Below are 13,834 nucleotides of genomic sequence, written 5' to 3' on the forward strand. Positions count from 1 at the left end.
TATCAGTAGAAATCATTGTTATTCGAAAAATTAATCGAAAATTAAGTTATTTGATTATATCACAATTCATAATAGGTATATACCTAATGTATATAATGCTCATAGATCGTACAGTTTTGTACGTTTTTGGTCATCTTTACTAAAATGTATGACAATAAAACTTTCTCTATTATTAAGTAAAAATTAGACATTTAAATTATTATTATTTCAATATAATTGTATAGACATATTAAATTGTATAATGCATAATATATACTTTTTAAATTTTATCAAATTTACAGGTATGCATTATCATAACACAATTACGATTTATAGACATAGGTACATCTTAATTTTAGGTATCCATATAATAAGGCATCTTATTACTACAAACATAAATAATAATATAATAACACATTTTTTTTTAACGTGAACAAGTACAATACAAGTACTTTTGAATGTAATTATAATATTATATGCAATATGCATACTCATTGAATATTTTTTTTATTATTATTATTATTTTTTTTTTTTTTTTAAATTACAAATATTTAATTATAATTTAAACATTTGTATTGTCTAACCGAATACTTACAATTGTTTAAATTGTATTTTAAGTTATGTTCGCCAATATATTGATGTTCGATGAGTTTATAATTTTTACAAAATACCTATATACCTACTGTTGTACAATAATGCAATTAATTTACTGTTATATTTTACAGCTTAGATTATAACTGCGTTAAAATTTATAACATAATATCTAGAAATTCTATCTAAATAATAACTACATATCTGTTCTAGATAAACTTCACCTTAACTATATTTATTTCCGAGCGCAGCAATGAATATATTGTTTCACAATAAATTATGTGTTGTGTCTGTGCCTGCATTCAGTGCAATCACCTTTTGGAGAAATATTTGAATATTTTTTTATATTAAAATTAAATGTACAAGATATTTTCTTCAAAATATGATTTTTTTCGATGAATATCAATAAAATTGTTTTTGCTCGTTCAAAAAGCTTAAAAATTTAACACTAGAGTTTGATATATAATTTTTTATTGAATCTATTTAAAAATAACTAAGATACTCAATCATATATTTTTTTTTTTTTAGAAATATTCAAAGTTTATTTTTTAATAACATTTTCTAAATAATAACATAAAAATTTAGTTAAGGCTTAAAAATGTGTAAGAAGGTTCCTCATCACTCTTCGTACTGGAACTAAAAAATAAATTGACGAACATTTTTCACTTTAAGTTAATAACTATAATATTTGATATAAATATAAATTATTAAATTTAAATATTTAAATTTTTTTTTTTTTTATACAAGGTATGATTTTGATTTCGTTGAAGCTATTTATAAATGTTTAAAATTGTAAAATTTAATCAGTTCTGTTTTTCTATAAAATGTTATGATGCACAATCATCCGCTTGATAAAAATTCTTGAAAATTTGATACTTATAAGATCTCAAATAAGTGGTTTTTATAATTGTATATAGTACAAAAAAATATTATAAACACGCAGGTACAAGTTTTTAAATTTGGAAGTAACATTTTCACAAAATTCGTCAAATTAACGATAACTTAAAATGTACAAGTATTAATTATAATTAAACAATTATAAAATCTTCAATATTTATAGCCAAGGTATGAAAACTTAGTATAATGTCAAATTGTTCATACTAGAACAAAAAATTCTAAAAGATTATTATCAATAAAATTATTATTTTTTTAAGTTATCTATTTGTAGTTCTAATTTGAACGTTATAATATTTTTCGATATTATTTTATATAAACTAAAGTTACGATTATAAATTCTGAATAATCGCGCTTATAGTTAATCTTTTAGTATTTTTGAGGACATTTTGGCATTTTACATTTTTGCCTAACCACTGGTTTAAATACTGTGTATATTTTCATAATTACTAAATAATAATGATAACAGAAAGGTATACTAACGACAGTGATGTATCCAAATTGCCTATTCATATCGCCCAGCGATCATCATTTTATCTCAAAAAAAAAGATCTAAACATATTATAGAATAAGCAATAAGACCATAAATTATAAATTAAAATCTGAAATAGATTTTATACAATTATGAGATATGCATCATATCCGGTTAAATCTAAAATGTTTAATTGGTACTTGTAACTCTTGTGACTGGTCTTGCTTTAAATAAAAAAATCGATCAGATCGCAAACTCTATCTTGGTTTTTTTAAATTTTTTATTATGCATGTATAATTAGTTTTTAATGCAGATAGCATATAATACCTGGTATTACCAAACGCAAATCATTCTGAATAGAAATTTGCTATGTGTTAAAGAACATTTTTACAATTTATTGTTGACGGATAATGAAATACGCCGTCAACGTTCATCGACTAAGCCGTGTGAAGGAATCTTCGATGAATTAATCGTGGTAAACACGATATTAAATAATCATCAATTAATATTATACACGTAGTAAATCAAAAAGTAATAAAATGTATTCTAAAACAGGATTTAGAACAATTTTTAGTATGCTTATGTATTCATATAACTATGTTTAAATTGTATTTTAATCAAAACTAATCATCAAGCAAAGAATTTATTGTACTCATATTACGTATATACTTGGAAAGTTAACATTATACCTTAAAACAAATTTTAATAAACTTATATTGCTATTATAATAATTTCTTTTGCTAAATATTATGTAATACGATACGTTTAGTTCGTTTTTCTGAAAATATTTCATTCATTATATTATTGTTATTTAATTAAATATTAAAATAGTAAATATTTAGATCATAAAATATTATTTTTATTATACATTTTGAAGCAATACTGACTTACCATAAATTTGTAATATAAACAAGCAATAGCTTGTAACTAATCTTAATGCCTTTGAAAACATTATTATGCTTATGAAATATAATGATAAGTAGCTTTTATCAGCTGAAAAAAAAATGAACATTTAATACACTTTTGTTGCAAAGTATGTTTTATACTCGACAATACAAAAAACAAAACTACAGTACTTTATTGTGCAAACAATTATTATTCATTTTATTATTATAACATAATATAGTGTTCAAAATTGCATGGTAGATTAAACAATAAAGCATTTTTGATTTTTAAACGTATTCAGCTCAAAGTGACTTATCACACAGAAAATGATTGATTTTATGACTTAAACAAAAATACCATTATTAAACGTAATAAATATTTAGAGGGTAAAAAAGAGATAGCAGTAACTCAAAGTGGGTAGTCAGAAGAAAACAAAAACATGATTCAGGTGATGGGATACGCTATGGTACAGATGATGCTGTTGTGTGATACATCCATGGATTACTAGTCAGTAGTCACCTTAACAACGTTGTCCTGCCCGCGAAGGGCTATGATAATGCGACATCAGAAGAGACCCAACCATGATGAGCGGTAAGATGTGTGTGGTGCACGTCGACGTTCGAGCACAGTCAATAAAAAAAAATCATTAATTTTATATTCAACCAATAAAACCGACTGTTGTGGTGACTAAGAAATAGGAAACGAACGAAACTTGCCACGATATCGATGGCTACCAGACTATAACTAGGCCGGTGAAAAACAAGTCATTATGGACCGGATACTATCTGTAGTTGTCCGGAGCACCTGGACGTTCATCGTGCAGAGGAATCGACTACTAAAGGGTTTCGCGTGTCGGCAACCGACCAGAAGAACATTTGTGTACACATGTTCTGCACTTTAGCGTGTGAGTCTCTGGTAGGTTTGTCGGTTTCGTCTCGTCCTAATACCTGTCGACTTAGGGTAAAACATGTAGGGTGTCTACGGACGGTGGTCCGTAACAACTGCACATCACCAGACAACCGACCACCCATTTAACTCCTTTCCACACAGAGGCCGCGAATCGCGTCATTCGGCCTCGTGGCACTGCTATAGGTGTACTCGTAGTTTGCACTTCCGGTTCGAGCCAGCTCACCAAGTTTCCAGACGGATTTCTTACATCCGCCATCGTGCCCTTGGCCAGAATCACTTCGGTCGCTGTCACGTCGTCGCCAATCGTTCCTCCGTTGCCACTGTCATCTCCGTCGGAATGTACAGACACACTGTGATCGGATACGTCGTTTACGATGTGTACTGTTACTTCGGATGCGAAGTATACGACCCGACAATTTACGATCGAACGTACGATGTCCGCCACTCCTCTTTGTAGATCATCATCACTGATTAGTTCTTGTTCTTCGTCGTGTTCCTTTAATACCGTAGCGATGATGTCTTCTAGCACATGTTCCACGGTGGTTTCAGTGTTTGCCGAGTCAACACACAGATCCAAAGAATTCGGATCAGTCATTTTGCGCGTATTTTTTCGTTGTGCTGAATAATATTTCAGAAACATTTTGCACACAAACATCTCCTAGACCACGTAATTTTTTTAATAGCCAGCGAATATATCGTTGTCTGTTATCATTGCATGACTGCATGTAGTCGTCATCACATTGTGATATTATTAATGATAAATTATCATACATACGTAAGTAAAATTTATATACTGTATTTAAAACTAATTGGTCAAAATTTAGTCATAACTTCCTATTAAGATTACAATATTACATTACTGCAGTCTGCAGATTGTATATTTGGGATTTATGTTAGAGGTGGAACTGTGGAAGGGGGTTATACATTAATCGTTCTGCTTTCCTTAAATACGAGTAGGTAAACAATTATCATTTACTTACTTTTCATAATCATATTTTTAAAAACATTATCTTCGTTGTATTATAGTTTTGATGCATATTTGAATAAAAACAAATTTTTGATGTGCAGAAGGAAGTGAACTATAGGTGTACAATAAATAAATTATTAAATTAGAATGACATTTTTACAGTTAATAAATTTAAATACTATAAAATTCATCGCCAACGACCATACCACGTTGAATACACCAGTTCTAGTCCGATCACTGAAGTTAAGCAACGTCGGGCGTAGTTAGTACTTGGATGGGTGACCGCTTGGGAACACTACGTGCCGTTGACTTTATTTTGCTTGTTTTTTTTTTATTTAACATGATTTTTATTTACAATATTTTTTGCCATCGTCGAAATCGACAACCCCTAAATTTGTGAAAACTGATGTAGAATGTAGAATACATTTCCGTAAAAAATTATATTGTTTTATAAGTACAATTTAAACTGCATAAATTCATTTTTGAATTTTTCAGGTATATTACAATAATAATATATTTATTTAATATTCCAATAACCTGAAATCTATAAAAATCAAACAAACTCAAAGCTTTGATTCGCGTTGAAAAAATTGTATTATTAATGTCATCCGTCTTTTAGTAATGACTAATAATATACATTGTTCTACGCGAACATTGTTAATGTAATAATATCATAGATATGGGGATTTGTATTGTTCGAAGTGTTTGAACCTTACTCAACGTCGGAAAAGGAGATATTTAAACATCGTTGCAAAATGTTATCTTTGTAATACAAGCATAATATTACATGACAACAAAAGTATATACATATAGTCATATTAGTAACTATAAAATAATAAACAAAATTAGACGTCTTGATAAAATGACCACAGTACAATATAATTAATCTAACTTGTGTACGGCGTTATTATGATTACTGTTCATATGACATATACCTATTAATTTAATAAAGGACGTCGTTGAATTTTGTGTTTATTTTTATTTTTAATAATAATTATTATTATTCCAACTGAACTGCATACTTATCATATTATTATTATTATTATTATTATTATGATAGCAGTACACGAATTCATCTGAATATTTTTATTTGTTTCGTCGCATGCGCTGTAATTTATGTTAGTTGTTGTAGTTTTCAAACCTTTAACATTATATATTGTAATTATATGTTTTTTTTTTTTGGTATTTAAAAAAATAAAATGGTCTACTGACAGAAAAGTGAATCGTCATGAACTGGTACATACTGCGAAAACATGTGGATTAGTCCCCATAAATTATAATTGCAGCGAACAATGAAATATTGTTTAAAATTTCGCAATTGTTTACGATTATTATGATATGTCAACATGAAAAACAATAATCACTTGTACAATAATAATATTATGCCTGACCGTCTTTGTCCATGCTACACTTGTGACGCGTTGACCGTCAAATTTATAGGTGCTGAGCATCATTATTCTCCACTTGGTATTATCCATGCCGCTTGACTACGTATAAACTTTTTAAAACTATTTGACTATGGAAATATTACTGTATAATATGATGTCAATATTTTTAAATAAATGTATACAACAATGTATAATATATATAATATATATAATATATATACAAAATGTATACACCACAGTCTACAGATAATATTTATTGTTGTTATAAGAAACATAGAAACTGCAACACATTTTAGTTTGTTTTCGAGTTCGTGTACGCCAAGAATATTATAGATTTTATATAATTAAGTGAAACGTGGAACTAGGTAGTTTAACGTGTAATCTGCCGGCGACGTTTATCCCAAATTTTACTTTGGTTTGATATGGTATCCATGGTATCTAGTGTTAACTTACAAATAATGCAGTTTGAAGTGCCGAATCAAGTTCAGATTTCAGTAATTCCTCCTATAACAGGTCTTTCAGAATAAGAAAATAATCTTTACCACGAAAATTGCGCGTGAAAGGCCTGAAAGAGCATTGAATATATTATTATATACATGTTTACGGTGAATTTCTACTCAACGATATCTACACTGCTCGAAATTTTCTATAGAACAGAATCAAGTTTTTCGGTTTCGTCATATTTCCATATAATAGATAGGAACTTTGATATAATAAGAGTTGTACCATAATTATTATTAAAAGAGCAAAATATTCCTGTTCGCGTCGTTTCGCTTATTGTGTGTGCACTTGTAATTGCATTTAATGTGCATTTTACATCAACAACCGTCAACCACTAATATTGTGATGGTGCAAGTGAGCAACCACATAACTTTTACTCGAATTATTATTTTTTTTTTTAATAGTTAATTTTCTTCTGCCTTTCATTGAGAATATATTATCTGTATGGTAATGTCATTAATTTTAAAGAAAAAATTGCATTTCTATCGTCAATAGTCGACACGGTGATATATAGTGAAATTATTGACATTATAATATTATATACTATATCCATAGATGTAATTTGTGGATGAGGTGGGGGGCTTAGTTTCCTAGTTTTATCCATAATCCCCCTAGTTTTTAAACGATTTTATTTGGAGCTTATTAAAATTATTGAAACACCATTTAATTGCAACTATCAAAATAATTTATTGATATTCTATTTATAAAATGTCTATTACAGCTAATAGCTAATCAGTTATATTATTAATTCCAATAAGTATCGTATTTATTTTTAGATTAATGCTCAAATGACAAAAAAAAACCCAATTACGGTGAATTAATACAGTGGTTTATAATCTATATTAATCGATAATTTTATCGAAAGAAAAAATATACATCACAGAATGACATTTGACGTTGACAGTTGTGTATTAGGCTTGTGGTTGTCTGATTGTCTCTTGTCTTGACTCTGTAGTCTTTACTTTATATTAATAATATATTATTATTAAACGAGTGTTTGCATATTAATGTTATATTAACGATTATCATTATAATTTATTTTTCATTTATATTTTTACTGTGAAATGTAATAGTTTATTTATTTATTTTTATTATTACTCGTGTATGAATCAAACGGGCCGAAATGTCTACTGAAATTATTGAAAAAGAAAGACCTGTAAAAATTGAACAAACACGAAAATATAGATTCAACAGCGTAAGTAATAGTATTTTTAATTTTATAAAAAATTTACAATCTACTCTTGTCTAGAACAAAAAGTAATTAAATGTGGTTATTTTGAGGGAAGAAAGAAGCCACCCATTGGTTACACTATCCGTTTTGAGTTTTTTTATTTTTATTTTAGTTTATTAAGCTAAAAAAGTTTAAATTTCAAATAGAAGGTCGCGACACCATCTTCATATAACCTGTCTTGGGGGATTACCTGAAATTTTTATAGGTATAAGGTTTTTTTTTATAAGAGGATTACAGTGGAGAAGTAAGTGTGGAATCTTTTGTAGTAACATTTTGCTTCATCAATTACTGTTGTTATTATGTGTAAGATAAGAAACAAAGAGTGGAGCATTTGTTGTTTTTCTAAAAGAATATTTTGAAAAGTTTGAATTCTTTGTATGTTTGGTTTTTTTTACGCTACCCCAGAGCCGGATTTCATTAGTCCAGATGGGTTTTAGAAGGGTTTTGTATATTATCAATTTGATATTTATGTTAGTGTGTGTATATCTATGTAGCAATGAGCTTTGCATGTGTAAGCAATTGTTCAATTGCAGCTTTTTGGATTTTATGTGTTTGACCCATGTTAGGCGACGATCTAATAGAAGTCCTAAGTATTTTAACTGTTTGGTAAGAGGGAATTTGGATTTCATAAAGAGTAAAATTTGGACATGGAACCATTTTTAAAATGAATGTAGTGTGATAGGATTTATCTTGGTTGACTTTGAATCTCCAGTTAGTTATACCATTTTTTCATAAGATGCAGGTGATTTTGTAAATTTCTAAAAGCTAACAGAAGGTCTGCATTGATAGAAATGTTGGCTTTGTCATTTACATATTCTGCGATTAGTGTGTAAAGTGTTATAGGTTGATCTGAGGCATAAATGTTGTATAGAATTATGAAAAGTATACCATCTTGAGGAACTAACCTTTTACAGGGGCTGTGTTTAAGGCAGAGGAGTCATAATATACTTGAAAGTTGTGTCAGTTAAGTACGATTTTATGAGTAGGTAGTAGGAAGGGTGTAGACATTTTTTAAGTTTAAATAGTAGACCATTGTGCTATAACTTGTCAAACGTTTGCAAAATATCAAGAAAGACACAAGTGCAATATAACTTTTTCTTCAGGGAGTGAGAAATTGCATCAATTATCCTGTGTGTTTGATATATAATGAAATGTAATTGACTGAAACTGAATTGATGGTGGGAAAGTATTTTATTTTTGCTGATACCAGGTAATATCCGTTGAGAACTAATTTCTTTAGTACTTTTGCAAATAACGGTAGTAAACTTACAGGTCTATAAGATGTTCCTAGAGCTTCAGGTTTTGGAAAAAGGATAATAAATTAATATTTCCAAACTTTTGGGAAGTAGGAAAGTCTTATTATAGTATTAAGTAATATTTAAACGAGTATTTAAAACAGGCCCTGATAGAATTTCAACTGTATTAAAAAAAAAAATCTTCTTTTGTTTTATCCCCAGTTATTACATATTTATATAACTCCTCTTTAATTCCAGAATATTTTTGGGTATATGGAAAAGTTTCCTATGTAATTCTAATTTTTAAAAAAGGTGATAGGTCCGTTATCTCTAATTATTGACCTATATCTAAAATTTCTATTTTCCTAAAATTATCTTCGAAATTAGTTACAAAAATCATATTGCCTCTTTTCAAATTTATTATCTACAATGAACACTGTGGATTTCAAAAAGATCAATCAACAATTGCTAGGTAATTTATATATTTTTAAACAATCAATAATTGATGCCTTTAGTGATAAGGCACAACTTGATGTAATATAATATATGGACTTTGAAAAAGCATTTTATCAAGTAAACTGCTCTCTTTTAATTTCTAAACTTATATTTTATGCTATTGATGATCTATTTTTAACGTGAATAAGTTCTTTTTCAATTAGTCGTACCCAAATTGTAAAATATAAAAATTACAAAAAAAAATTACTTATCTGATTCTATAAATAACATCAGGTGTCCTTGAGGGTTTTCTTTTAGGTGATCATATGTCACCACAATTATTTTCTTTTATTTTTTAATGACATTGTTAAAAACATTAGGAACTCGTAACTGTTTGATATTAGCAGATAATATTAAAATTTATAAAAAAAATTAAATGTTTAAATTATGTTAACCATTTAGGTATAAGAAAATTTAAATAATTTATTTATATGGTGCAATGACAATGGGAGTATGATTACTAGTATTAAATATTGATAAATGTGCAACTGTTTCATTTTCTCTAAAAATAAAATTCATTATTTTTTAACTAATGCATTAATAACTTATATTTGTTCCTTAAAAATACTATTAATGACCTAAGAGTTAATTTTGATTCTAAACTTTCATTTAAAAATCATGTTGATCAGTTAAATAACAAATCACTGATGAAATTAGGATTAATAAAACGTATGTATACAGGTTTTAATGATACTTCAGCCTTAACATTTTTTATATTATTCTTTTATTCGGTCTAAAATTGAAAATGTGTCTTTAATCTAGCACAAAAATAGTATTCTACCAAATCAATATTTAACATCTATACAAAACAACTTTTTAAGATATTTATGCTCTAAATGTGGTATCTATTTAAAGAACTCATTCAAGATATGATAATTTAAACTATAATTTTAAAATAATTTCATTTAACAATAGGTTTCGACTACTAGACTTAAAATTTTTATTTAAATTACTTCATAATTATATTAATTGCCCCTAACTCATGAAAATTTAAACTTTAAATTTAATTCTTTTAATTTCAGAAATAAACTTGTTTTCTATCTTTTAAATGCTACTAATACATACAAAATGTACTCTCCTGCAAATAAACTAATGTTAGCTTGTAGTAATTCTCTGTATAATATTAACTTATTTCATACATCAATCACTTAATAAACAGCATCATTGTATTTATAGTATTAAAAAAAAAAAAAAATGTTTTTTACTGTATTTGTAATTTATATTATTTATTATATAAATATGTTGTATTTTATTTATCTTTTTGTATTGTAATTTAATTATTAATCTTATTATATGAGTTTGAACTAAACCTTTAGTTTAAACTTGTTTATTTAAATTTTAAATTTAATTTAGAGTATAAAAAAAGTACTGTCATATTATACATACCTGTAATTGGAATATTTTTCCGTAGAAAAGAATTATTATTATTAAAGGGGAATATATTTGGGGGGAGAGGGTAACTTTAATTCAAATTTTTTTATATATATATATTTTCTTTTTTTTAAGGAAACTACAAACATAATTGCATCATCCCTTGTTTATTTGGCAAAACGGAATAACAAAATTATTAAAGTTGAATTGATAAAATTATTATTAGATAGTTTGGGCAGATTCTATAGTGAAGATCTAATTAATAATTATGTCAGAAATAATTCAATTAATATTCAATTTGCTATTTATAATTTTGATGATGTTAAAATGTTGATCCACTCTGATGAAACTATTAATTTGGCCAAATTTGTACTTGAGAATCCAATTTCATCATCTAACATAAACTCTGTGGCTAAGAAATATATAGATGGTGCATCTAAATACAAAAAAAAAAGTAAATTAATAAAAAGGAAAATGTTAAAAACTATAATTAATAAAATAAATTCAAAAACTTTTAACAGTTACATGTTACTAAATTCAAAAGAGTAAGTTATATACTTAATTATACTATTTAATAATACACACATACTGACATACGCTTAGCTAATATTTATATTTATAGAGTTGAACCAAATTTATACACTGGTAATGACAACAAATGTTATGCAAGTATAATATTTAAAGATACAGAATTAATTTCATTATTAAAAGATCAACTGGCATCTTTAAACATACCATACTGGGTATGGTATAAGCTGATACAAAATCCAAAAGTTGACAATAAACAATTCATTTGGATCATAAATGAATTGTTTATTAATAAATGGGATAAAATGAACATATTTGTCATTGATGAAGTGTAAGTGTAATTACTTAAAATTTCCTAATATTTCAATTGTTCGATTTTTTTTTTTTTTAAATTTAGAATTATGTTTAAAATTATAAAATTTTTATATTCAATTTTTCCATGTATTTTTTTTTTCGTATATTGCAGCTATGATACGCATGCACTAAGGCATAAAATCAGTAAGGCAATATTGTTGCATATTAAATGTTGCCAAATGAAAATAGTCCATGAATTTGTGAGCATACTGAACAATTGTAAAAAAGGGATTTCAACAATTAATGGACATTCATACTATTCATTGATAAGATTTCATTTTTTGAAATGCATAGAAAACATAAAGCAATACCATCATAAACTGTATTTTGATGCTGATAATGTCGATTCGTAATGTTTTTTAACATAAATTGTTTCATAATAATAATATATACATGATAAAATATTATATAACAGGTCTCTTGAGAAAACTGCCAACACCATCATAATAGAGACATTGGATGATCATGTGATGGAATTTCAATTAGATGTGTATTATGTTGAATCATCAACATTGACATTTGATGAAATATTAATAATCGTTTTTTTGAACAAATATACCATAAATTCTTTATCAGAATATCACACGGTAGTTAATCAAAACTAACTTAACGTTAACATTTAATTATAATAATAAAAAATATTTTTATTGACTGTATACAATTTTCAGATGAGATATTTATGTGATTCGTTTGAATTGTTGATGACCATAGTCACAATAAGTGGCAAAAACATATACACAAATTGTAAACCATTCATGAAACATGTACTAGATAATCTTATAAAAAAAAAAATAGTGAATAAATTTTTAAAGAACAATTATGCATACTTATATACACTTAATTATAATAATGATACTACAAAAACAACCATACTTAAATATTGCTCTTTGAAAACTAAAGATATTTTTAGCAAAATAAATAATATACAAGCTGAAGAATTTATAACATATGCAAAATTATTTAGGGTAAACAACTTCACAACTTCTAGTTAAAATTGATTTATACATATACATTTTCAGATTAATTTGATTTACAGATGAACACAAAAATGTTTTTTACAAACTTTGTATTTGAAAGAAAAATTATAAAAAACACAAGTGAGGATGTACAGTTATTAAAGAAAAAAATTGATAATATAGAAGAATATACTAGTAACATAATAAGAAACAGTTTTGGTATTGAATTACACAGTTTATCAGAAACGTATAACACAACTCTAGTAGAATACCAAACTACAATTAGTGAGGCGGTAACAATGATAAATGATAATCCTAAATGTTTGTTATTCATGAAAGTAAACGATCCGATTATTCTCCAAAAAGAAAAAAAAGATATACAAACATATTTGGGAACTAAATCATTTTATAATAAGTAAATTTATTTATAAATAGTGCTATTATATTTTAATAATCATGGTCAGCAATTAATGTATGCACTTTATTTTTTAGGACAGTCATTGATGAAAAATGTTTAAGTTTAAACATTAATTAATATATTATAACAAATATAATATACTATTAAGTTATATTTCATTCCTTATTTTTATATTTTATGTATATATATATTTTTTTTTTTTGTGTGTAATCGGAATAAAAATTTTTTTTAATGCAACATTTGCATTTAACACTAGTCTTGCATAAATATTTTATACCTATTTCTGTGTATGTTGTGTAATTCTCCATGTCTTTTACTCCAGTTGGAATAAGAACGTACCTCGATGCTCAGGTTTCCCACCTGCAACCTTGTCATAGTTGGTATTATATTTGAGTACCTGGCATAAAAATGTTTTTTAATATAATTATATTTGTGTTAAATATAATATGTATTACTTTTTAACAATGTCTGAATAAGGTTATTATCGTTATTGACATTCCAAATGATAGCTCGCACAGTAGACATTTGTATGGTTTTAAATGTAAATGTACATTGATATTGAGTACTTTTAATTGTTTTTTCAATTGCACATGTTTTGGTACAATTAAGACATTTAATTAACTCCTATTTTATATGTATGGTTTTTTAAAGAAAAGAATG

General features: G+C 26.6%; 1 protein-coding gene and 1 non-coding gene across 2 annotated transcripts; both read left to right on the forward strand.

Annotated features, from left to right (window-relative positions):
- Window positions 1–4,889: 4,889 nt before the first annotated feature.
- LOC112594508 lies at window positions 4,890–5,008 on the forward strand. Its single transcript, XR_003114660.1, has one exon. It is a non-coding gene; the product is annotated as a 5S ribosomal RNA (ribosomal RNA).
- Window positions 5,009–7,608: 2,600 nt separating this feature from the next.
- Window positions 7,609–12,840, forward strand: LOC112594462. Its single transcript, XM_025339255.1, has 7 exons — window positions 7,609–7,781; window positions 11,054–11,463; window positions 11,541–11,777; window positions 11,913–12,149; window positions 12,216–12,387; window positions 12,469–12,765; window positions 12,820–12,840. The coding sequence occupies exons 1-7, from the start codon at window positions 7,710–7,712 to the stop codon at window positions 12,838–12,840; spliced, it is 1,446 nt and encodes a 481-aa protein (XP_025195040.1). The 5' UTR covers window positions 7,609–7,709.
- The last annotated feature ends 994 nt before the right edge of the window (window positions 12,841–13,834 follow it).

This window comes from Melanaphis sacchari, unplaced genomic scaffold (assembly GCF_002803265.2).
Source record: "Melanaphis sacchari strain LSU unplaced genomic scaffold, SCAv2.0 Contig22_pilon_pilon, whole genome shotgun sequence".
Taxonomy (NCBI): domain Eukaryota; kingdom Metazoa; phylum Arthropoda; class Insecta; order Hemiptera; family Aphididae; genus Melanaphis; species Melanaphis sacchari.

Bases quoted from the DNA above. Each gene is read 5' to 3' on its own strand.
- LOC112594462 (XM_025339255.1), top strand. From the start codon at position 7,710: ATGTCTACTGAAATTATTGAAAAAGAAAGACCTGTAAAAATTGAACAA. The intron at 7,782-11,053 runs GTAAGTAATAGT...CTTTTTTTTAAG, and splicing joins GAAAATATAGATTCAACAGC to GAAACTACAAACATAATTGC. The intron at 12,150-12,215 runs GTAATGTTTTTT...ATTATATAACAG, and splicing joins GATGCTGATAATGTCGATTC to GTCTCTTGAGAAAACTGCCA.